This window comes from Mandrillus leucophaeus, unplaced genomic scaffold (genome assembly GCF_000951045.1).
Source record: "Mandrillus leucophaeus isolate KB7577 unplaced genomic scaffold, Mleu.le_1.0 Scaffold214, whole genome shotgun sequence".
NCBI classification, from domain to species: Eukaryota; Metazoa; Chordata; class Mammalia; order Primates; family Cercopithecidae; genus Mandrillus; species Mandrillus leucophaeus.
The window spans coordinates 436,081-459,531 of record NW_012102188.1 but is presented as its reverse complement, the minus strand read 5'-3'; the positions used below and the strand labels follow the sequence as shown (position 1 = coordinate 459,531).

The window sequence follows — 23,451 nt, the reverse complement described above, 5'->3', positions numbered from 1 at the left end:
AAGTCAGATGACTAATTTTAACCTGCAGATGTCTCCTCCAATATATAAAAAGGATAAGTTAGTAACTTCCTGTGTCTTCTGATTGAGCCAAAGCCAGTTTTTCTAAATATAAGCCAGGTTTTGCAAGTTCATGCAGCCTTGTGGATGAAATGGGCATCTCACTTGGGAGCTTAGGATCTGGAAGGTTAAAAGTGATACCAAGGCTTGAAAATCAGTGTCAGAGGCCTCACCATGAAACAGTGATCAGCAGAGCACAGACCCCTTAGAGGGATCAGTGTCTCTTCATCTTCATCCTGTGTTTATCTTCTTTCTTAAAATCAATGCTTGACAAAGTGCCCAAAGTCCAGATACTTCGCCAGTTCTCCCTTTCCACCTCCTGTTTTCCTTTCATCTCTTCCTTACATTACAAAAGAAAAAAGACCTCTCTCATCTGTCTGGAATCACCACTATGAGGCATCAGTTTTCAGTGCTTTGGTCTCAAGATCCTTGCGTGTGTGTGTGTGTGTGTGTGTGTGTGTGTGTGTGTGTGTGTGTGTGACAGGGCCTCACTCTGTCACCCAGGCTGGAGTGCTCTCTGCAGCCTCAACCTCCTAGGCTCAGGTGATTCAGCCATCTCAACCTCCCAAGTAACTGGGACTACAGGCGCATGTCACAACACTCAGCTAGTTTCTGTATTTTTTGTAGAGATGGGGTTTCTCCATGTTGCCCCAGGCTGGGGCAACTTCTGGACTGTAACTCTCGAACTTCTGGACTCAAGTGAGCCTCCTGCCTCAGCCTCCTAAAGTGCTGGGATTACAGGAGTGAGCCACTGTGCTTAGCCTCAAGATCCTTTTACAGTCATAAATTATCAAGAACCAGAATTCTTGTTTATGTGGGTCATATCTATCTGTATTTACTGAATTAGAAAATAAAACAGAAAACTTTTAAAACACAAAAATACGCAAGTATACATTTCATTGGCCAATACATCTATGCTATGGCATCATCATGTACCGTATAGCCTCTGGAAAATTCTTTTGGAAAATTCCATCATACATTCCTGAGATAATGAGAATTAAAAGAGCAAGTAATACATTATTATTATTATGAAAATATTTTTGACTCTGAGGACTACTGAAAGGGTCTCTGGAATCCCCAGAAATCTCTTTGACCACATTTTGAGAATGGCTGCTGGGTGCATTGTCTTGGGGTTAAGAAATTTCCAAACTGTCACATAGACAGAAAATCCCAAATTTTGGTAGGGGGCGGTGGCTCACGCCTGTAATCCCAGCACTATGGGAGGCTGAGGCGGGCAGATCATCTGAGGTCAGGAGTTCAAGACCAGCCTGGCCAACATGGTGAAAACCTGTCTCCACTAAAAATACAAAAATTAGTCGGGCATGGTGGTGTGTGCCTGTAATCCCAGCTACTTGGGAGACCAAGGCAGGAGAATCGCTTGAACCTGAGAGGCGGAGGTTGCAGTGAGCCAAGATCATGCCATTGCACTCCAGCCTGGGTGACAGAGCAAATCTCAGTCTCAAAAAAAAAGAAAAGAAAATTCCAAATTTTGTCCAGCGAAGGAGTTGTCCTTCCAATGAAGTTGTCCTTATGTTTAAGAATCACTTATATTGTCTTGATCAGTTGCATCCTAATAGTGAGTATAATCAATTCAGAAGAAAATATTTTTGCAATTTCAAGGTGTATGTATATTTTTGTTGCCAATAAGTTCCTGTGGTTTAAGCAAAAACTTTCAAATGTGTGCCATTTCCACTTTCAAATGTGTACCATTACGATGAAATTCTTGGGGGTGGTAGAAGAGTCATGGAGGAAAACTTCTTGCTGCTGGGGAACAGTCGTTTCACTGGGTGTTGGTGTCAAGATATTCAAGGTACCTCAAATTACATTCTTTTTTTTTTTTTTTTTTTTTTTTTGAGACGGAGTCTCGCTGTGTCGCCTAGGCTGGAGTGCAGTGGCGCGATCTCGGCTCACTGCAAGCTCCGCCTCCCGGGTTCACGCCATTCTCCCGCCTCAGCCTCCGAGTAGCTGGGACTACAGGCGCCCACCACCTCGCCCGGCTAGTTTTTTGTATTTTTAGTAGAGATGGGGTTTCACCGTGTTAGCCAGGATGGTCTCGATCTCCTGACCTCGTGATCCACCCGCCTCGGCCTCCCAAAGTGCTGGGATTACAGGCTTGAGCCACCGCGCCCGGCCTCAAATTACATTCTTTGAAACTGTTTAAATTATGAAAAATTTAAGGATGCAAACTTCAAAATGTGTGAGAGGCCACATATGTTTTTCAAAATTCTCTGGGAGGAATACAAGCACAAGATATAAAGACCCCGAGGCAGAGTATCACAGGGATCCTTTTACAGATGTGGGTGTAATGGGTGTGAGAGAAATATTCCTCCTCAGTGCAGTAAATATTTTCTAATTCACTACACAGACTAGTAGCAGTTTCATCTCTCACTTGAGAGGAAGTGACCTAAGTTTGTGTTTCTTAGCACTTGAAATTTTCAAGAGAATTTAATTAAGCAATCCAGCTTAGGGGTTTCCTCCAATCTGAGGGAAGTATTCCTCATCTTGGAAAATTAAGATGCTGTGAAGTATCTGTCAAATTCTCTGTATAATACGATGTTATTTTTGAAGAAATGAAAGGTTACCACCGAATCATAGGACAGGGATGCATGGGTTTGCTTTTTCCCTGAGGGACCCCTGTGTAGTCAGGAAAACGCAGACACTGGCGACACCTTCCACCTAGATGGAAGATATCAAAAACCCACCAGCACTGATTTTCTTTTTTATGCACATTTAACCCCTCAGGAGAAGTACTAATGTAAAAGGGATCAGATATGCATTTTTTCTACAGCTTCTCCCAGTCACAGCCCTCTGCCACATAGTGGCCACTTGACTACAGCCCAGGCACAGTCGAGGCCACGCAGGCATCCGGCCAGGAACAGCTTTTCTAGGCTGATGCCTGCTGTGCTTTCCTCAGCAGGTTTTTTTCCCTTTCATTCTTCAAATATTTGATTACTCTATTAGTGACAAGCTTTGAGTTTAAAAATATCTGCTGGAAAATTTCCTACATATGTAGACAGAAGAAAACAAAGTAAGTTTTTCTGCTAAGAAGCAAATGGTGGCATATTTTCAACAATTTTATGAAGATACTACTGTGTGCCAGATGATGTTTTTGTGTGCCACAGATATAGAAGTTTCCAGGTTCAACTAAATAGTATATACCGTATAGTTGTAGTTTAAAAAAATAACCATTCAGGCCGGGTGCTGTGGCTCACACCTGTAATCCTAGCGTTTTGGGAGGCCAGGGCAGGCAGATTACCTGAGGTTGGGAGTTCAAGACCAGCCTGGACAACACAGTGAAACCCTGTCTCTACTAAAAATGCAAAATTAGTTGGGCGCAGTGGTGCACGCCTGTAATCCCAGCTACTCGGGAGGCCGAGGCAGGAGAATCACTTGAACTCAGGAGGTGGAGGTTGCAGTGAGCTGGGATTGCGCCATTGCACTCCAGCCTGGGTGACGACAGAGTGAGTCTCAATCTCCAAAAAAAAAAAAAAAAATCAAATTTTAGGATTGTTTTAAACTTATAGAAAAACATTGGGGATAATACAGTGATTTCTTATAAACCCCACCCCCACTTTCCCCTATTGTTAGCATTTTACATTAGTGTGGTGCATCTGCTACAATTGATGAACCAATACGGATACCTCATCATTAACTAAGGTCCATACTTTAGTGATATTTCCTTAGCTTTTTATCTCCTGTCCTTTTTCTGTCCCAGGATCTCATCCAGGACACCACATTGCATTTAGTCGTCTATGTCTTATTAGGCTCCTCTTGGCTGTGACAATTTCTCAAACTTTCCTTGTTTTTAACAGCCTTGACAGGTTTTAGGTCTTACTGGTCAGGTGTTTTGTAGAATGTCCAACAATGTAGAACTGACTGGCATTTTTTTAATGATTAGCCTGGGGTTTTTTTTGTCCTCGGGAGGAAGACCATGAGGTGAAGTGATATTTTCATCACCTGTTACCAGAGTACATTCTGTCAACATGATATACCACTTGATCATCTGGCTCAGGTAGTTTGTCAGTTTCTCCACTCAAAAGTTTTCTTTCTTTTTTTTTTTCTTTTTGCTTTTTCCATAATGTACTTGTTGGAAGGAGTCACTGTATGCCGCCCATTAAGGAGTGGGGAGTTATGCTCCACCTCTTTGAGGGCAGAATATCCAATAAACTATTTGGAATTATTCTGCAAGAAGGTTTGTCTATTCTCTCCAGTTTATCTAATTATTTACCGATATCAGTAGAGACTCCTGGATATTTTTTTCTTCTTTGGGTTATAATCCAAAGCTACTTTATTTTCTTGCTCAAATTGTTCTAACTTTGGCCATTGGGAACTCTTTGAGTTAGCTCGTGTGTCTCTTTGACATGCTGCATCATTGTCTCTCTCTCTCTCCGTGTGTGTGTGTGTGTGTGTGTGTGTGTGCGTGGTGTTGTGTTTGTTTTACATTTTACTCCAGACTCATATATTTCCTGCCCCAATCTGAGAATCAGCCATTTCTCCAAGAGCCCTGGTTCCATTTATTGGAGAGTGGCATTAGAAAACAAGATCTGGGTAACTTGTCTTCCTATTTAAAATTAATAAATCAATTTTTAAAAGATGTCTTCAAGCCTCTGAAATGAGAATTTTTCATTTAGCACTAGTGTCTTCTCTTCGATTAGTTATAACGCCTTGCATTTATGTAATACATCCCTGTGAATTGACCAGTTTTTACTATTAAAAAATGATTCATTGCAACACATCTTCTGAGATTTTTAAGCTGTGGCTTTTATTTTGCTATTTCTGGTATTCTAAAATATGCATAGCATAGTGGCACTGTATGTACTGGCGGGGGGTAGGCAGCCTATCCTATCAAGTGAGCCTCAGAACCCACTTTCCTTAATATTGGGGCCAGCGATTTGCAGTAAAAGTCGAAATGATCCTGTTTTATTACCTAATGTCTCATTTATTCAGGATCTGAATAAATGAAAGCAGCTGCCTTTTGGGCCCGTGGCTGCCTTGCTCTTGGTGCCTTGGGTTTAATCCCAGGTTTGTTTCTCCGTAGCTAGCACACCTTTTAAATTAACTTTACCCTAATGCCCAAAAGCCACGAACCAAGAAATAACATAATGCAAAGACAACCATAGAATTGTGGTGAACAGCAGCCTGTTTCTCTGCTGCTGGTCTCATGAGTCTCCTTCCATTCCAGGCCTGACGGAGATGGCGGTCTTCAGTTGTGAGGCCCACAATGACAAAGGGCTGACCGTATCCAAGGGAGTGCAGATCAACATCAAAGGTAAGCAGCAAGACTAGGTTCCCCATGCATGTTCTGGGAGCTGGTGAGGACGCAGCATGAGCTTGTAGCCGGCTGCCTGGGTGTGGGTCCTGGCTTTCTCACTGATGTTCTTTGTGACCTTGGACAACTCACTTCTCCTCTTTGGTGTCAGTGTTGTCCTCTGAAAAGTGGAGATAATTACAGAACCTACCTGTTGTTGAGGCTTGTTGATTGAATACAAGTAAAATTACTCAGAAGTGCCTGGCATATAGGTCTTTGATAAACATTCACTCATTTAGCTCTGCTTACTCCAAGAAGAAAATAAGCTACAATGTTTTCTCTTTCTTAGTTGCTGTTTTCACTTTTCCCTCTTCCACCCTGAACTACTCATTAACCCTTGAAGAGGCCTGGGGATGGGGCTGGCTTGGGGCATGATCTAGGAAATGGACCCTGTGCTTCCCAGGTCAGCAGGGCCTGACATGACTCAGGGAGACAGAGGAAAAGCAGGGAGCAGATCACTCTTTGGAGCCCAATGCTCCTATCCCTCTTCCTCCTAAACTCCCTCTTCCTCTTGGTTCCTCTGAGCTAGGATTTCACTAGGCTGAGCTTGCTTGGCAGTGAGTTATGATGATAGAATTAAAAGCATACATTTGAAGGCCTCCAGGCTAGTGGAGACATTTCAGTCCAATCTTATTCTCCTTCTGTGTGATCAAAGGTATTAAACTTGAAATTTGAAAGAAAAGAAAACCCTACAAGTAGATACTACCTTTTTATCTCGTATTAAATCATCCTCCTTAGTGTGTCATAGAAATTCCAGCAAATTTTATGTTTTACTATTTGATCTTAGTTTAAATATTGAGACGTAATTATTTGGCTCATGTTCCTTTCCTCTTGTTCTTAGGGAAGCAGTGCAAGGAAAAAGCAGAACTTGTTTAATAATGAATTAAAGGTTGGGTACATACAGAAGGAGAATTCAAAATTACAAAAGAAATTATGCTCAAAAAAGATGCTAATTTTAGTTTCAGCAAATCAACCGGACAAAGGCTATGAAAGGGAATATCCTAAAAGTTCACTGGGATAAAAAAATAACCAAACTAAAAGTTATTACTGGAGGAAGTGTATAACTTCCTTCCTTCATCACAATTCCCATTATTACGATTTCCAAAAGACATGTTGGGAATGTCAAAAATTCATGAGTGGGTGTGAGTTTATAAAGACTTTTTCATAAGGTATAAACTTCTTAAAATTTAAACATATATAAAATGAAAAGCACTTCTTCAATTTTATGCTTCAGAATCTCTGCTAAGATTTTGTTCTATTAGGTCATTCTCCAAACTTCTGTTTTTGGCTTTCTTTTATTGTGAAATTTATATCAAAGCTACCAAGACTCTCTTCTTCTAATGTATAATTATGATATATGTGGTCAACTTTTGGTCTGGAAAGGCAGATGCTTTAGGGCAGTTCCACAAATAATCTGCAGAGGAAAGTGAGTCAAACCTGACTCTTCCCCATTCCCAATGCTGTGCGTCTACTAGCAAAACCCAAACTCCTAAATGTGGCCCCCAGGGCACGCTTGATATGGTCTTAACACACCTTCCTCCTTCTCTCCTGCTCATTCCATCATCACCTTCATCCTCACCACACCACCCACCCCGGGCCTCATCCACAGCTCCCTGCATTTATTCCTCACCACAGCTCCATGCAGCGGTGCTGTTACTCTCCCCATTTATAAAGGAGAGAACCGTGTGTAGTTGTAGACAGGGCGTGTAGCTGTGCCTGGGGCCATGCAGCAGGTCAGGGGGTAGACCAGACTTACAGTCCCTGCTGGTGTTCCCACCGTCTACTTGCTGCCCTTGGTTATAGGCCCCCAGTGTCCTGTTGAGGGACACAAGCTCCAGGGTCAGGCAGACCAGAGTTCAAGTCCCCGTTGTACGGCTTACAACCTATCTGTGACTTTTGCCAAGTTTTTAACTTCGCTCATCCTGTTTCCTTATCTGTGAATGGGGCTTGTAAGACTAGCTCTCTAATAGGATTCTAGGAATGATAAAAGAAAGCCCTCAAAGTGTCTGGCACATAGTAAGCACACGAAATGTTAGCCTTCATTTTTAATTACGAGTGTCATTATTATTATGAATTAAATTCAGCACAAAGCAATAAGATTCCCCAAATTTAAGATCCTTCTTGGATTCTAATTGAAATAGCTACCCTTCACCCACCTGTAGCCAAGGGTGTAGCACACCCTTTCCAGACACGCACCTCCTCCCCTCCCCCAGCAGATGCAGTTGGCTCTTTTGATTGAACCAACTCTTAGTGTTTTCTCAGCCTGGAAAGCTTCTCCCCCTACGCATGCACACATACACATGCACACATACACATGCACACATACACATGCACACATACGCATGCACACATACGCATGCACACATACGCATGCACACTTATGCATGCACACACCCTCCTCTGGCACCCTTCTCTTCTGGTGACAGGGCGCTCCTATTCTTGGTTAACGTGGGTCTCCTATACCAGGCCGTGTGCTCCATGAGGGCAGAGCTATGACTGTGTCTCTCTTTAGTGCACTAGTGCCCAGCCAGGTACACACAGTAGGGTCCATGAACATGTACTCCGTAAAGGACATGCGTATTCCACATCTTTTCCAGTTCAAAGGCCGCCTCATTTCATCAGTGGGTCTGCGTTCCACTTCTTTGGCCCTTCACTGGAAGACTTATCCGCAGGCTGGTACAATTATCCTCAGGCATAGGGAGGCTCCTCTTGAAAACATAATTCCGTTTATTAATGCATTTGTTTGGTAGCTGTAGCCTCTCATTATCTTTAATTGTGTTTGTATGTGTGTGTTTTGTTTTATGCAGCAATTCCCTCCCCACCAACTGAAGTCAGCATCCATAACAGCACTGCACACAGCATTCTGATCTCCTGGGTCCCTGGTTTTGATGGATACTCCCCGTTCAGGAATTGCAGCGTTCAGGTAAAGCTCCGTGGTGAAGGGGGAAGTAGCTGTTTGGCGCTCTCTGTGGGTCTAAGGATTATTCTTCCTTCCAAGGATGGACACGGAGGGCATTTCTCCATCTCTGTACAGAGTCCCCTGACCTCCCTGCTTCAGTGTCCAGCATGCATGCACCATTCCATGTCCATGCTCTGCCCACGACACTGTGTCCTTCCTGTGCAGGTTTCAGGGCCCAACCGGAAGCAAAATGTGTTTCCAAGGGAGAACATCATGAGGCCAGGGAGAGTCCTTCTTCTTCTTTTGTTTTTTTTTTTCTTAGACAAAGTTTTGTTCCTGTTGCCCAGGCTGGAGTACAATGGCGTGATCTTGGCTCGCTGCAACCTCCACTGGGTTCAAGTGATTCTCCTGCCTCAGCCTCCCGAGTAGCTGAGATTACAGACGTGCGCCACCATGCCCGGATAATTTTGTATTTTTAGTAGAGATGGGGTTTTATCATGTTGGTCAAGCTGGTCTTGAACTCCCAGCCTCAGGTGATCCACTCTCCTCGGCCTCCCAAAGTGCTAGGATTACAGACAGACATGGGCCACCTTGCCCAGTCAAGATCAGGGAGAGTTCATTTTTAAGGTCCCAATGCTTATGACCAGGAGTTGAGGAAGCCAGCCAGTCCCCAGTGTGGCTCCTCCTGGGCTGGTGGCCATGAAGGACAGAAGGGCCAGCACAAGATGGATCGTCTGTGCTATTGAGTGTAGCACCTTAGCCAGTGTCACCTGGGGATCCTGGGCATTACAGGCCTTGTGGAGTCTTCAGACATTTTTCACTGCTGCCTAGAATGGGTATGAAACAGTGCCATTACCTGTCCTAAAATGATACCTTGCCCATGATGTAAGCTCTGCTCTTGAGTGTTCACTTCATAAAAATGAGAATGGTGGCAGTAACACAACTGTTTACTAAGGGACCACAATGGCCCAGGGGCTTTGCAAACATTATCTTACTTAAAACACACCAGCACTGCAGGCTCAGAGTACTCACACAGCCTGTGAGTGGCAGAACCAGAACTCAAGCCCAGGAAGCTCCAATGCCTACAGCAGCGCTCAGAACCATCAGCTCTTCCGTCTCAGGAGAGACATGGCATTTGGGAGCAGGTTACCGAACATGCAGGAATTATCCACTAGAAGTATGAATGCATTCTGCCTGGTACTTAATCATACAGTAGGGTCAGGAATTAGTTTACTAAATATCTGGTCTCATTAGTTAAAAATATGTTAACTTGACACAGGCCAACTCAGCTCAAAGAATTTTGTGTTAACAACTAGATGTTTTTACTTGGTAGTCAAATTAATTTCTGTTCTTAAAGCCTCCAACTCTTATCTAACAGCTGTTCCTTCCCTGAACAGGAAAAGCCTGTATTATCCCTAAAATAGCCTCCGCCCTCACCCACCGCCTCCAGCCTTTCTTAATTCTTGCTCAGTTTTTTTTTTTTGTAAGCCTCCCAAGCACTGGTAAGTGTTAGGAATTCTTATTGCATCTACAGTTCCTCACCAGGAATGGCCTTTTTTGTGATTGATTTTTTTAACACCTTTTTTTGAGATACAGTTTACTTTTTAAAAAAAAAATTTGAGACGTAGTCTCACTCTGTTGCCCAGGCTGGAGTGCAGTGGCACAATCTCGGCTCACTGCAACCTCTGCTTCCTGGGTTCAAGCAATTCTCCTGCCTCACCCTCCCGAGTAGCTGGGACTACCGGCCAGTGCCACCACACCCACCTAATTTTTGTACATTTAGTAGAGATGGGGTTTCACCATGTTGACCAGGCTGGTCTTGAACTCCTGACCTCAAGTGATCCACCAGCCTCGGCCTCCCAAAGTGCTGGGATTACAGGTGTGAGCCACCATGCCCAGCTGAGATATATTTTATATACCATAATATTCACCCATTATTTAAAATGTACAATTTAACGGTGTTTAGTATATTCAAGAGTTGTGCAGCCATTACCACTGTCTAATTGTGTCTGTATCTAATTTGTCTGTAGTTTTCTTGTAGTAGCTTTTTCTGGTTTTGGCATCAGTGTAATATTGACCTTCTAGAATAAGTGTGAAAGTCCTCCTCCCCCTCCTCCCCCTCCCCCCTCCTCCTCCTTCCTCCTCCTCCTCCTCCTTCTTTTCTTGGAAGAGTTTGTGAAAGATTGATGTTAAATCTTCTTTAAATATTTAATAAAATTTGTTCTCTTTGTGGAAAGTTTTTTCAATACTAGCTCAATCTTTTTACTTGGTATACATCTATTCAGATTTTCTATTACTTCTTGAGTGAGCTTTGGTAGTTTCTATGTTATAGGAATTTGAACATTTCATCTTAGTTATCTAATTTATTGGTATGCAATATAGTACATAGTATTCCGTTATAACCTTTTTTATTCTTTGAGGTTAGTAATAAGATCTCCTGTTTCACTCCAGCTTTTAGTAATTTGTTTTCCCTCTTATTTTTCTTAGTCAGTCCAGCTAAAAGTTTGTCAAGTTTATTGATCTTTTTGAATAACCAACTTTTGATTTTGTAAATTTTTTCTATTTTCTATTATCTATTTTATTCATTTCTGCCTTAATTTTTGTTTCTTTTTTTTTTCTGTTTGCTTTGGTTTAGTTTGCTCTTTTTCTAGTTTTGTAAGGTAGAGGTTAGGTTATTGATTGTGTTCTTTTATTTAAAAAAATAGGCATTTACATTCTACATTTCCCTGTAAGCACTGTTTAAGCTGCATCCCATAAGGTTTTGTTGTTGTTGTTGTTGTTGCTGTTGTTGTTGTTGTTGTTTTTTGAGACAGAGTCTCGCTCTGTCGCCCAGGCTGGAGTGCAGTGGCCGGATCTCAGCTCACTGCAAGCTCCGCCTCCCGGGTTCACGCCATTCTCCTGCCTCAGCCTCCCGAGTAGCTGGGACTACAGGCATCCGCCACCTCGCCCGGCTAGTTTTTTGTATTTTTTAGTAGAGACGGGGTTTCACCGTGTTAGCCAGGATGGTCTTGATCTTGTGACCTCGTGATCCACGTGATCCGCCCGTCTCGGCCTCCCAAAGTGCTGGGATTACAGGCTTGAGCCACCGCGCCCGGCCTGTTGTTGTTGTTAATTTCAAGTTTTCTGTCATTTTCCTTGTGAATTTTTTTTGTACTCTTGATTATTTAGAAGTGTGTATTTAAATTGTCACATAATTATGAATTTCCCAAATTTTCTTCCTTTACTAATTTCTAATGTTATTCTACTGTGTTTGGAGAATATACTTCATATGAGTATGATCCTTTTAAATTTCTTAAGGCTTGTTTTATGACCTAAGTTCTATCCTGGAGAAAGTTTTGTGTGCGCCTGAGAAGAATGTACATTCGGCTGTTGTTGGAGGAAGTGTTTTGTGCATGTTGTTCAGGTCTCGTTGGTTTAGAGTCTTTGGTCTTCTGTTGCCTTGCTGATACTCTGTCTCATGGTTCCATCTGTTATTGAAAGCGGGGAATTGAGATCTCAACTCTTATTTTGAATTGTCTATTTCTCCCTTCCATTCTATCAGTTTTTGCTTCATGTTATTTTGGGGCTCTGTTTTTAGAAATATCCAGGCCTCTTTCCCTAGAGGTAGACATTTATTTATTTATTTGTTTGTTTGTTTGAGACAGAGTTTCGCTCTTGTTGCCCAGGCTGGAGTGCAATGACGCGATCTCGACTCACTGCCACCTCCACCTCCCGGGTTCAAGCAATTCTCCTGCTTCAGCCTCCTGAGTAGCTGGGACTCCAGGCACCTGCCACCACGCCTGGCTAACTTTGTGTTTTTAGTGGAGATGTAGTTTCATCATGTTGGCCAGGCTGAGGTAGACATTTATATAACAGGGACATAACTGAAGCATGGGCCAGCCCTTTTTAAAACTGTTACCAAAGCGCTGAGTTGTTTGAAGAGCCTGAGAGGACATGAAACACGAGGATGGTGAGCTTCAGGGAGACTCTGAGGAAGAGTACCGCCCCACCTTGAGACGGCAGGTCTCAGGGTGACGTGAGGTGGGCAGGATGGTTGAAAAGTCTGAAAACACCAGGTTACCCCTGATGATGGAAGATGATCACACACAAGCTTTACCTGCTCTGTCTCTGCCATGGTTTTGGGTGTTCATGGTACAGATGAAAAAGCATCCTGAGACGGCCAAATTCCAGTCCTTTCTTGCCCATCTTGGATTCTGTGATGCTGGATGTGGTGATTCTGTTCTTGTCCCCCTTGGCTAGCTCAGCCTCCGTTCATCCTTTCTCCTTTCCATCTCTGGTAGGCTTTCCAGATTTGGCAAATAAGAATACGGAACACCCAGTTAAACTACACGAATAATCTCGTGACATACCTACCTATACTGAACAGTTACTTGTTGTTTCTTTGAAATTCAAGCTTAACTAGGTGTCCTTTATATTCTCTGGCAGTCCTACTGGGGTTAATCAGCACAAGCTCTAAAAGTTATCTTTTCTATTCTGTCATTAACAGTGTATTCCCATTTTTTGAAGGGACCAAGTATGGCTTTGTAAAATTATAATTTTAAACTCTGACTCGGGACCAAATGAATGTTTTGGATGAGATTCAGATCCATGCGCTAGCAGGACACACCCTCTCACTTCCTTTGGTCCTGATCTTAGCTCTTTTCTTCACCCATTTTTGGGCCACACACTCCATTTCTATTTTGAGCTCTCCCACGTACTTCTTGCCACTTCATGCGCTCTTTTCCCTGAGGACCCACTGACTGAGAAGGGCCATTATAGAAACCCTGTTTTCCTCTAGGAACGTGCTCTCAGAGAGCGTCCCTGTGCCTGGAAATGCTCCCCACGTGTCTCCGGAAGTGGGGCGGGGAGGAGAGCCAAAGGTTTCCTCCACCTTCGCTTTGGTGGTCACCAGGAAGTAGGTGCACACTCTAAAGTGAAACAAACAAAAAGTGATGTCTGCCAACAGCCACCACCAAGACAAGTGTCCGGGTTCTTGTTTCTCCTCTGGTGGCTTCTCAGGTCAAATGATACCTTCTTGTCTCCCACGGGGTCTGAGTCAGAGGAGAAACTCAGCCCCTACACCATGCTCCTGCTATCCGCCAGGGGATTTGGAATTCCAGAATGTTTATTTCTGGTTCATTGACCTAAGATTCAAACACACATAGCCTGAAATTATAGTACTGTATATCCACAGCCCAGAACTGCAAGCCCGTTATTAACAGCAATACATTTTGTGGCCTGAGGATTTTTCCCAAATTGCTCTCAGTTGCTTGTTTTACCCGATATCATTTTGTCTGTTCTGATTTTATAAGCGCCACATATTATAGAAATTTTGAAAAAGCATGTAGTGGAAAACAAAATCCCATACTCTCCCTTATCCCCATACCCAGACAGGAGGTATGCAAGGAAAGAGATGGAAGTTTCACCCAGGACTAGATTTGTGCTGGGAATCGCCCTCTCTTTCCTATGCATACAGAGATTTGGAGAGGAATGTGGAGAGACTGGTGGAGTTATGGAGGGAAAGATAAGGCAGTATGTTTAAAGGAGATTTGGAGAAAAGTTTTCTGGAGGAGGGGCAAATGACCCTTTCCTATATCTCCCCATCACAAAAAAGAAAAAAAAAAAGCCAAGAATCTACATTTCCTGTGTGTGCTTCTGGAATTGAATTTCTGTTGGGGTCGAAGGGGTTAAGAATAAAGGCCACACTAAAATTAGCCTCAGGATGGGTGCATTGGCTCATGCCTGTAATCCTAGCACTTTGGGAGGCCAAGGCAGGCAGATCCCTTAAATCAGGAGTTCAAGACCAGCCTGACCAACATGGTAAAACCCCGTCTCTACTTAAAAAAAAAAAAAAAGCCAGGCATGGTGGCAGGCACCTGTGATCCCAGCTACTCTGGAGGCTGAGGTGGGAGAATCACTTGAACCTGGGAGACGGAGGTTGCAGTGAGCTGAGATCGCACCATTGCACTCCAGCCTGGGCAACAGATTGAGACTCCATCTCAAGAAAAGTAATAATAATAACAATAAAATAAAATAAAGTTAGCCTCAAGGCAAGAGCAGCGTTCCTCAGGTTACATAATAAAAAGGAAGATTAAGAAACACTGGGCGTGGTGGCTCACGACTGTAATCCCAGCACTTTGGAAGGCCAAAGGCAGGCGGATCACCTGAGGTCAGCAGTTCAAGACCAGCCTGGCCAACATGGTGAAACCCTGTCTCTACTAAAAATACAAAATTAGCTGCGCGTGGTGGCACACTCCTGTAATTCCAGCTACTCAGGAGGCTGAGGCAGGAGAATTGCTTGAATCCAGGAGGCGGAGGTTGCAGTGAGCTGACATCACGCCACTGCACTCCAGCCTGGGCAACGAGAGCGAAGTTCCATCTCAAAAAAAAAAAAAAGAAAGAAACCCATCCTCTAAAAGCAGAATTTGGGAAATATTTCCTTTAAAAGGCAAAATATTAAATATTTCAGGATTTGTCAGCACATATGATATCTGTTATCTCTGTTGCATATTCCGTGAAGCAGCTGAAAGAAGTCAAGAATCGAAGAAGTTCTAAGAGAGGAGAGGTTTTATTTTATAGTATAATATGAATTCTAATCATCATAATTATTTGCTCCATTACCTGCCACAGTGAGAACTGTTTATTGTTATTTTAGGTGTTTTTCTCAGGTGTTCAGTTATTGCCCGAGTGGCATGAGTAACACACAGTGATGCTGGCGGGAAAATGTGTGTGTGCCCAGAAAGGAAGCAGGTCCTTCCCCTCAGTGTAAAGGAAGGGCCACGTGCACCAAATACACGCATGCCCCATGCCTGACATTCCCACCTCCTTACTAACGCCCGGTCCTCGTGTTTACTCTTCGTTTAGGTCAAGGAAGTTGATCCACTGAGTAATGGCTCAGTCATGATTTTTAACACCTCTGCCTCACCACATATGTATCAAATCAAGCAGCTGCAAGCCCTGGCTAATTACAGCATTGGCGTTTCCTGCATGAATGAAATAGGCTGGTCTGCAGTGAGCCCTTGGATTCTAGCCAGCACGACTGAAGGAGGTAATTCCTGGGGTTCAGAATGTATGTTGCCCCCAGTGGCATGTGATTCAACAAACCCTTCCCAGTGCCCTGAGAGTTGAAACTTTGCTTTGTTTGGACTTTGTCTCTGGAGGAGAAAATTATTGAGGAGACTGATGAAAATGGCAAAGATATTTCCTCCATACTTTAAAAGCATTTAGTGACAAAACTTAGCCGTGTTATGTATAGGTAATCTTTTCTTGTACATAGAAGAAGATAATAGCAGCACACTTTAAAACATGCGCTCTAGGCCGGGCGCGGTGGCTCAAGCCTGTAATCCCAGCACTTTGGGAGGCCGAGACGGGCGGATCACGTCACAAGATCAAGACCATCCTAGCTAACATGGTGAAACCCCGTCTCTACTAAAAAAATACAAAAAACTAGCCGGGCGAGGTGGCGGGCGCCTGTAGTCCCAGGTACTCGGGAGGCTGAGGCAGGAGAATGGCCGGAACCCGGGAGGCGGAGCTTGCAGTGAGCTGAGATCCGGCCACTGCACTCCAGCCTGGGCGACAGAGCAAGACTCCGTCTCAAAAAAAAAAAAAAACAAAAAACAAAAAAAACATGCGCTCTCACAACACAACAATCAATACATGTTACCAACACGATAGTCAATACAGAAGCCTTAGGTGACCCCAACATATGTGAGGATTTCTCTCCACCAGCAAGCAGTCAGCTCTACAGCGGAGACCAGCTGAGTGTCCTCCAGTTCCAGCCTGACACTACATGGAGATAGCTTCAGATCCCACAGGTTGAGGGCTCGATCCCCAGGCCTCCCCTCCCTCCCGTCCCCGACCCCAGCCTTTAGATGCCAATCACAAATCTTGACCTCTGGAACTTCTGACTGACCAAGTGTTTCCCATGACCTCAGCTGTGTGTCCCATTAATTTGCTGGAACGGTTCACAGACCTCAGGGAAGTACTTACATTTACCAGTTTATCATAAAGGATATTACAAAGGATACAAATGAAGAGATGTGGAGGATGAGGTATAGAGGGAAAGGGCGTGGAGCTTCCATGTCCTCCCTGGGCGCACCACCCTCCAGGAACCTCCACGTGTTCAGTTATCTGGAAGCTCTCTGAACCCTGCTGTCTTGCTTTTTTGGTGGAAGTTTCATGATGTCAGCATTCCTTCCTCCAGGTTATGGGTCAGGACCCCCTTGGTAATAAGGGCCTTATGACCCACAGTCAGAAAGATGGGGAGGATTAGAGTCCTGCATCGAGGCACGTGAAAGGAGGGAAGGAAGAACTCAGAGAGATTGTTTCCTGAGGCCTGCCCCTGAGGCGTAAAGTCCCCAACATCATAGCAAAAGATTGTAACCAGGGCTATGGGAGTTGTAAGCCAGAAACCATGACAAAAACCTCTGTGTGTGTGTGTGTGTGTGTGGGGGGGGGGTTATTATATATGTGTACATATACACACATATATACATATAAAATAACCCACAAGTCCATTAAAATGTAATGGAATCATTCAAATGGATAGGTTTAATTGCATCGTATTTTCTATTTGTTCTATCTGTAATTTGTTCTCCTTTTCTTCTTTTTCTTCATTTAAAAATATTTTTATATTTTTAATACTAATATTTTTATGATTCTTTTTTTTATTCTTTGTTTGGCTTATTAGCCATAGCTTTTTTTCTGTTCTTTTAATGGTTGCTTTAGGGTTCACAGTATACATATTTAACTTATCACAGTGTACCTTCGATTTATACCACTTCATATATATTCCATTTTCTCCTTCAGATGTTTTTGGCTGTTGTCAAAGAGTTTGCTTTAATGTGTCTTAAAAACCATTGCTACACTGTTGTTATTTTTGTTCAGTCAATAATCTTTTATAGAGAGATTTACATAACCAGGAAAAACACATGTTTATGCCTATAGTTACCATTTCTAGCGGTCTTCCTTTTTTGGTCTTTATATTTTATCTGGCATCATTCTCCTTCTTCCTGAAGAACTTTTTAAAAAATCATTTCTTGTAGTGTGTATCTGCTGGTGTGGTATTCAGCTCCTGTAGTCTGGGGAAAAATATTTATTTTACCTTTGAAGTGTTCTTATTTTTAGCCTTCATTTTTGAAAAGTATTTTTTGAGGTATAGAACTGTAGGTTCACAGTTTTAGTTTAGTTTTTGTTTTTGTTTTTGTTTTTTTTTTACTTTCAGTACATTAAAAGAAGTTTCTCCACTATCTTCTTGCTTGCATTGTTTCCCCACAAGAAGTCTGTGGTCATCCTAACTTTGTTCCTCTGTATGTAATGTGTCTTTTGTCCCTATTTTCACCCTCATCACTGATTTTGAGCAATTTAATTGTGACATACTTTGGTGTAATTTTATTTATATTCCTTGTGTTTGGAGTTCATTGAACTTCTGGGGTCTCTGTATTTGTTGTTTACATCAAATTTGGAAAAAGTTTGGCCATTACTTCTTTACATTTTTTTCCTGTTTCCACCTATCCTCTTTTGAAAGGACTACAGTTACATATATATTAGATCATTTGAAGTTGTCCCATAACTCACTGATGATCTATTATTGCTTTCCCCTTCTTTTCTGTCTGATTTTATTTTGGATAGTTTCTATTGCTATATCTTCAATTTCACTCATCTTTTTTGGTGCAGTATCTAATCTGACATTAGTCCTATCCAGTTTATACTTCATCTCATACACTGTAATTTTTATCTCTTTTTTGCATTTTTCCGTCTCTAACTTTTGGACCATCCAGAATGCACTTATAATTACTTTTCTTTTCTTTTTTCTTTCTTTCTTATCTTCCTTTTTTGAGACAGAGTCTCATTCAGTCACACAGGCTGGAGTGCAGTGCCAGTCAGCTCACTGCAGTCTTGAACTGCTGGCTTAAGCAATTCTCCTACCTTCGCCTTCACCTTCTGCGTAGCTGGTACTACAGGTGCATGCCACCAGACCCAACTAATTTTTGTTTTTGTTTTTATGTGTGTGTGTGTGTGTTGGGTATTTTTTGTTTTTTGTTGTTTTTGTTGTTGTTGTTGTTGTTTGTTTCTTTGTTTGTTTTGAGACGGAGTTTCACTCTTGTTGCCCAGGCTGGAGTGCAATGGTGCAATCTCGGCTCATCGCAACATCTGCCTCCCGGGTTCAAGCAATTCTCATGCCTCAGCCTCCCGAGTAGCTGGGATTACAGGCATGCACCAGCACGCCCAGCTAATTTTGTATTTTTAGTAGAGATGGGGTTTTCTCCATGTTAGTCAGGCTGGACTTGAACTCTTGACCTCAGGTGATCCGCCTGCCTTGGCCTCCCAAAGTGCTGGGATTACAGGCGTGAGCCACCATACCTGGCGTGTTTTTTGTTTGTTTGCTTGTAGAAACAGGGTCTCACTATTTTGCCCAGGCTGCTCTCAAACTCCTCACCTCAAATGATCTTCCCACCTCAGCCTCCCAAAATGCGGGGATTATAGGCATGAGCCACCGTGCCCAGCCTTTTCATAACTGTTTCAATGTCTTTGTTTGCTGTCCTAACAGGTATGTTATGTGTGGGTGGTTTCAATTGATTCGTTTATGTTTCCACTGTAGGTGGTATTTTTCAGGTTCATTGCATGCCTGATAATCTTTGACTGGATTACAGACATGGAGAATTTTACAATGTTAGATGCTAGATATTCTTGTATTTCTCTAAGTAGTGAGCTTTGTTTTGAGACACAGCTAAGCTAGTGGGAAACAGTTTAATCCTGTAGGGTCTTGCTTTTAAGATTTATTAGGCAGAACCCGAGCAGGGCTCAGTCTCAGGTCAGTTATTACCCACTGCTGACACAAGACCATTCTGTATGCCCTACTCAGTCATTACCCACTGCTGACACAAGACCATTCTGTATGCCCTACTCAGTTATTACCCACTGCTGACACAAGACCATTCTGTATGCCCTACTCAGTGCTTCTTGAATCATTAGATTTTCAGTCTGATTCATGGGAACAGGCACTACTCCCTTGTCCCGTGCGAGGCCTGGATACCATTACCTTTAATTGTTTCATGTGGTTCTTTTTCTGTTTTCCTTTAGAGGCATCCTCAGGATTCTGGTGCCTTCTCCTGGGTATTTGCCTTTCTTAGTTTATGCCCTCATGTTCATGGAGCCCATTCTCAATTAGCTTCCACAGAATGTATACGTAAAAAGTAAAGATTGTGGGAACTTGCATGTCCTTATGTAATACTGGCTTAGTAATTTTTCCAAATATAGAATTTTAGGTGGAAATTATTTTCCCTCAGAAGTTTAAAGGTGTTTTCGTATCACTGTTTAGCTTCATGGGTGGCTGTGGAAAATTCTGATACTTAAGTTTTCTATGTGAACTGTTTTTCAGTTTTAGTTTTTAAAATATCTTTTTCATCCTGGTTCTGTGATAAGCTGTGATGTGCAATTTGTTTTGGTCATTATCAAGGGCATTCAGTGGGCCCTTTGATCTGGAAATCTGGAAAGTCCTTTGGTCCTTAAACTTTTGTTTTTCCTTTGGAAATGTTCCAATCTCTGTTTTTTCCAGAAATTGTGTTAGACAATTGTTAATTAGACCTCTTTGATTGCTTCCTCAATTTTCTTTTTTCAAATTGGCCTATTTTCTTTGCCCTTTTATTCTACCTTCTTGAGAGGTACTTGATTTGTCTTCCAATTCTTCTGTTAAATATTTTATTTTACTTATCATGTTGCTAATTTAAAGTTTTTTTCATTGAAAATTGTTTTCTGGTTCTCAATCATGACAGCCTTTTCTGGATATCTCAGTTATTTTTTGTTTGTTTGTGTTTAGTTTTCTCTAGTTCCCTACACCAGCTTTGTCTCCTCTAAGCCCTCTGTTCTGTGTGGTTTTTTTGGTCCCTGACATTCAGTCGGGGGGCTTCCCCAGACCTCTGCCAATTTCTGCTGTCTGTTCCTATGGAAGGGTGAAGAGTCCTTGATTTGACTGGAACTTGGGCAGAGCTTGTAGGCTTCACTATCAGATGCCTTAAGTGTTTTGATCCAGATACTCCCAAGTGTCAAAATTGGTTTCTTTCCTCTGTAGCCGCTGACTTCCTCTAGAAAAGAAGTCTCCTGCCCCAGGAATTAAACGTCGCTGCTGATATTCTAGTAGCCAGGTGGGTGGGAAGGGAAGGTAGAGTCCTTGCCATTTAGTGTGTAAACTTTCACTTATTTTCCCAGGTTTCAGCCTGGCTCCTTACCATGCCTCCATTCTACAGGTGCTCTAAGTTTAGTGGCTTTCTGCTTCAGAGAAGAAATCACCCTGTGTCCTATGGCTATTTGAGGGCATACTTACCAGGTGTGTAGGCATGGAGAAGACAGACTTTGAGAAGCAACTATTTCTTTTTTTTTTTTTTTGAGACGGAGTCTCGCTCTGTCACCCGGGCTGGAGTGCAGTGGCCGGATCTCAGCTCACTGCAAGCTCCGCCTCCCGGGTCCCTGCCATTCTCCTGCCTCAGCCTCCCGAGTAGCTGGGACTACAGGCGCGGCCACCACGCCCTGGCTAGTTTTTTGTATTTTTTAAGTAGAGACGGGGTTTCACCAGGTTAGCCAGAATGGTCTCGATCTCCTGACCTCGTGATCCGCCTGCCTCGGCCTCCCAAAGTGCTGGGATTACAGGCTTGAGCCACCGCGCCCGGCCGAGAAGCAACTATTTCTTAATCAGACTTCCAATCACTCTTTCCAGTTTTAGTCCCTGTTTTACCACCTGGGCCCACAGTTTCTGAGCTGCTCTGTGGTTCTTTGGGGGAACATTGGCTTGCTGAGTTAATGATACCTTCTTCATCTCTTTTTCAGCTTTCAAATATGTGTTGAAATCTCTCTTCTACTGTTGACTCCTCTTTGCCTTGTGAGTTTATATCTTTTCAAATTCTTTATTGCCATCATAGAAGGGTTTTGGGAGGAGGCAGACATACAGACGTGTTGTGTTGGCCATATTTATCCACAAATTCTACAACAGGTTTGAAAGTGTGTGACTGATTTCATAGGCAGCTTCAGTTGTGTGGCATTTTCTAAGCTGAAATTCATTTTAACTTCATGATTACTGTTTCTGGGATCAGCAGAGAAAAAGAGGGTTATAGTATCCTTTCACACATATCTGAAATATATAATTTAACCTCCCCTCATTCAACTACATGCAACAGTTTGGTGTATATTATTCTAATTGTTATTATTCTTTCTAGATATAGAAGATTTTTTTTTTTTAATTTCTAAAATGGATCTATATACTTTTCACAATCTGATTTTTTCCCCCATTGGATTTTTTTTTCGTATCAATACATGTGATATACCTAATTCTTTCCAGTGGCCAGGTGATTAAGTATTCCATTGGAAAATGTATCAAAATTTATATTATTATTATTATTGTTACTTGAGACAGAATCTCACTCTGTTGCCCAGACTGGAGTGCAGTGGCATGATCTCGGCTCACTGCAACCTCCGCCTCCCAGGTTATATCGTAATTATTGACCGAGCATTGCATTTATTTCTATTTGTCATTATTATGCTGCAATAAATATAATATCACCTATAGATTAAATTCCTAGAAATGGTAAAATATTTGGTCAGAGAGCATATTATTTTCAATTTTAATAGATATAGTTAAGTTCTTCTCTCCCAAAAAAGACTGTAGTAATGATCTTAACTTGTTTCCCAAATTATTTTATACACGTACACACATGCGCACACTCACACACACACACACACGCACTTTTTAAATGTGTTGACAGATTAGCTCTGTTCAGATCGTCAGTAACTTGCCTCTGGACTTTAAAATGGTGGCTGCATTCTGAGCTCAGCAGTGTTTCCTACCTTGTGCATCTCAGATGCCACCAAGCTGATCTCCAACTGGCCGTGTTGACCTTCTGCCCCACAGGTTTGTCGTGGAGAACATTGTTCAAGTTGTGTCTGCTTCACTTCCCCAGGAGTCCAGAGCACCACCCACCCTTCCTTCCCTGCCTTCCTCTTCTTTGCTGTTTTACTTTAGGTGCTCATGAAATTTCTTTTGAGATAGGGTCTTTCTCTGTCGCCCAGGCTAGAGTGCAGTGGTACAATCACAGCTCACTGCAGCCTTGACTTTCCAGGGTCAAGTGGTCTTTCCTCAGCCTCCCAAGTAGCTGGGACTACAGACCTGTGCTATCATACCCAGCTAATTTTTTTATTTTTAGTGGCAATGGGGGTCTCACTATGTTGCCCAGGTTGGTCTCAAACTCTTGACCTCAAGCAATCCTCTCCCTCTGGCCTCCCAAAGTGCTGGGATTATAGGCATGAACCACCATATGTGGCCAACGTTTTCTTATTTTCTTTCTCTTTCTCTTTTTTTCTGTTTCTCTTTCTTTCCTTCTTTTCTTCCTTGCTTGCTTTTTCTGCCCAGGCTGAAGTGCAGTGGCATGATCCCGTCTAACTGTAGCCTCAGCCTCCTGGGCTCAAGGAATCCTCCTGCCTCTATCTCCGGAGGGACTGGGACTACAGATGTGCACCAAGCAGTCAGCTAATTTTTTAGTTTTTTGTTTCGTTTTGTAGAGAGGGTCTCGCTATGTTCTGGCTGACATTTTCTACTTAAGAAATGGATTTCTAGGCTTCAGTAACCTAAAAGGGCTCACTGATTTAAAACTCATTGATTTCTCAGTGAAAATCTTAGTTGAGAAGGTGAAAAGGTGCTATAAGTCTTGGTCTCACTTGAGTGCTTTTCACAGAGCATTTGAAAAACAAACACTTGAAAACCCAGATGAGAATGCATCTGTGTGTGCTTTGTGGTTCTTCATTCTTCTCTCCTTTTTCTTTTGCAGCCCCATCAGTAGCACCTTTAAACGTCACTGTGTTTCTGAATGAATCTAGAGATAATGTGGACATCAGATGGATGAAGCCTCTGACCAAGCGGCAGGCTGGAGAACTGGTGGGCTACCGGATATCCCATGTGTGGCAGAGTGCAGGGATTTCCGTAAGTCTAAACCTTAGAAGAGCACGATTGATCATCTCCTTTTACCTTGCTGGTTTACTTCAGTTTTAGAAGCTTTCGTTTGGTTTTGAAAAGACCTGGTGTGATTGAGTTAGGCAAGACACCTTTCAGGGGAACACAAAGAATATAGTAAATATTAGAGGGTGACTGAACAGTTACAAAATTCTAAGGAGTCTTTTGGAACTTTCCTCACTCATTCATTCATTCACTTATTCGTGAGATAGA

The 23,451-nt window shown here is 42.6% G+C and overlaps 1 protein-coding gene across 2 annotated transcripts in view; it reads left to right on the top strand.

The window, feature by feature from the left end:
- Positions 1-23,451, top strand: part of MERTK (MER proto-oncogene, tyrosine kinase) — a 143,090-nt gene that overhangs the window by 71,315 nt on the left and 48,324 nt on the right. For both annotated transcript variants that reach the window (XM_011980519.1, XM_011980517.1), the window contains exons 5-8: positions 5,240-5,326; positions 8,173-8,288; positions 15,108-15,291; positions 23,057-23,208. In XM_011980519.1, the coding sequence (XP_011835909.1) occupies positions 5,240-5,326; positions 8,173-8,288; positions 15,108-15,291; positions 23,057-23,208 (539 nt within the window). The remainder of the gene's footprint in view (positions 1-5,239; positions 5,327-8,172; positions 8,289-15,107; positions 15,292-23,056; positions 23,209-23,451) is intronic.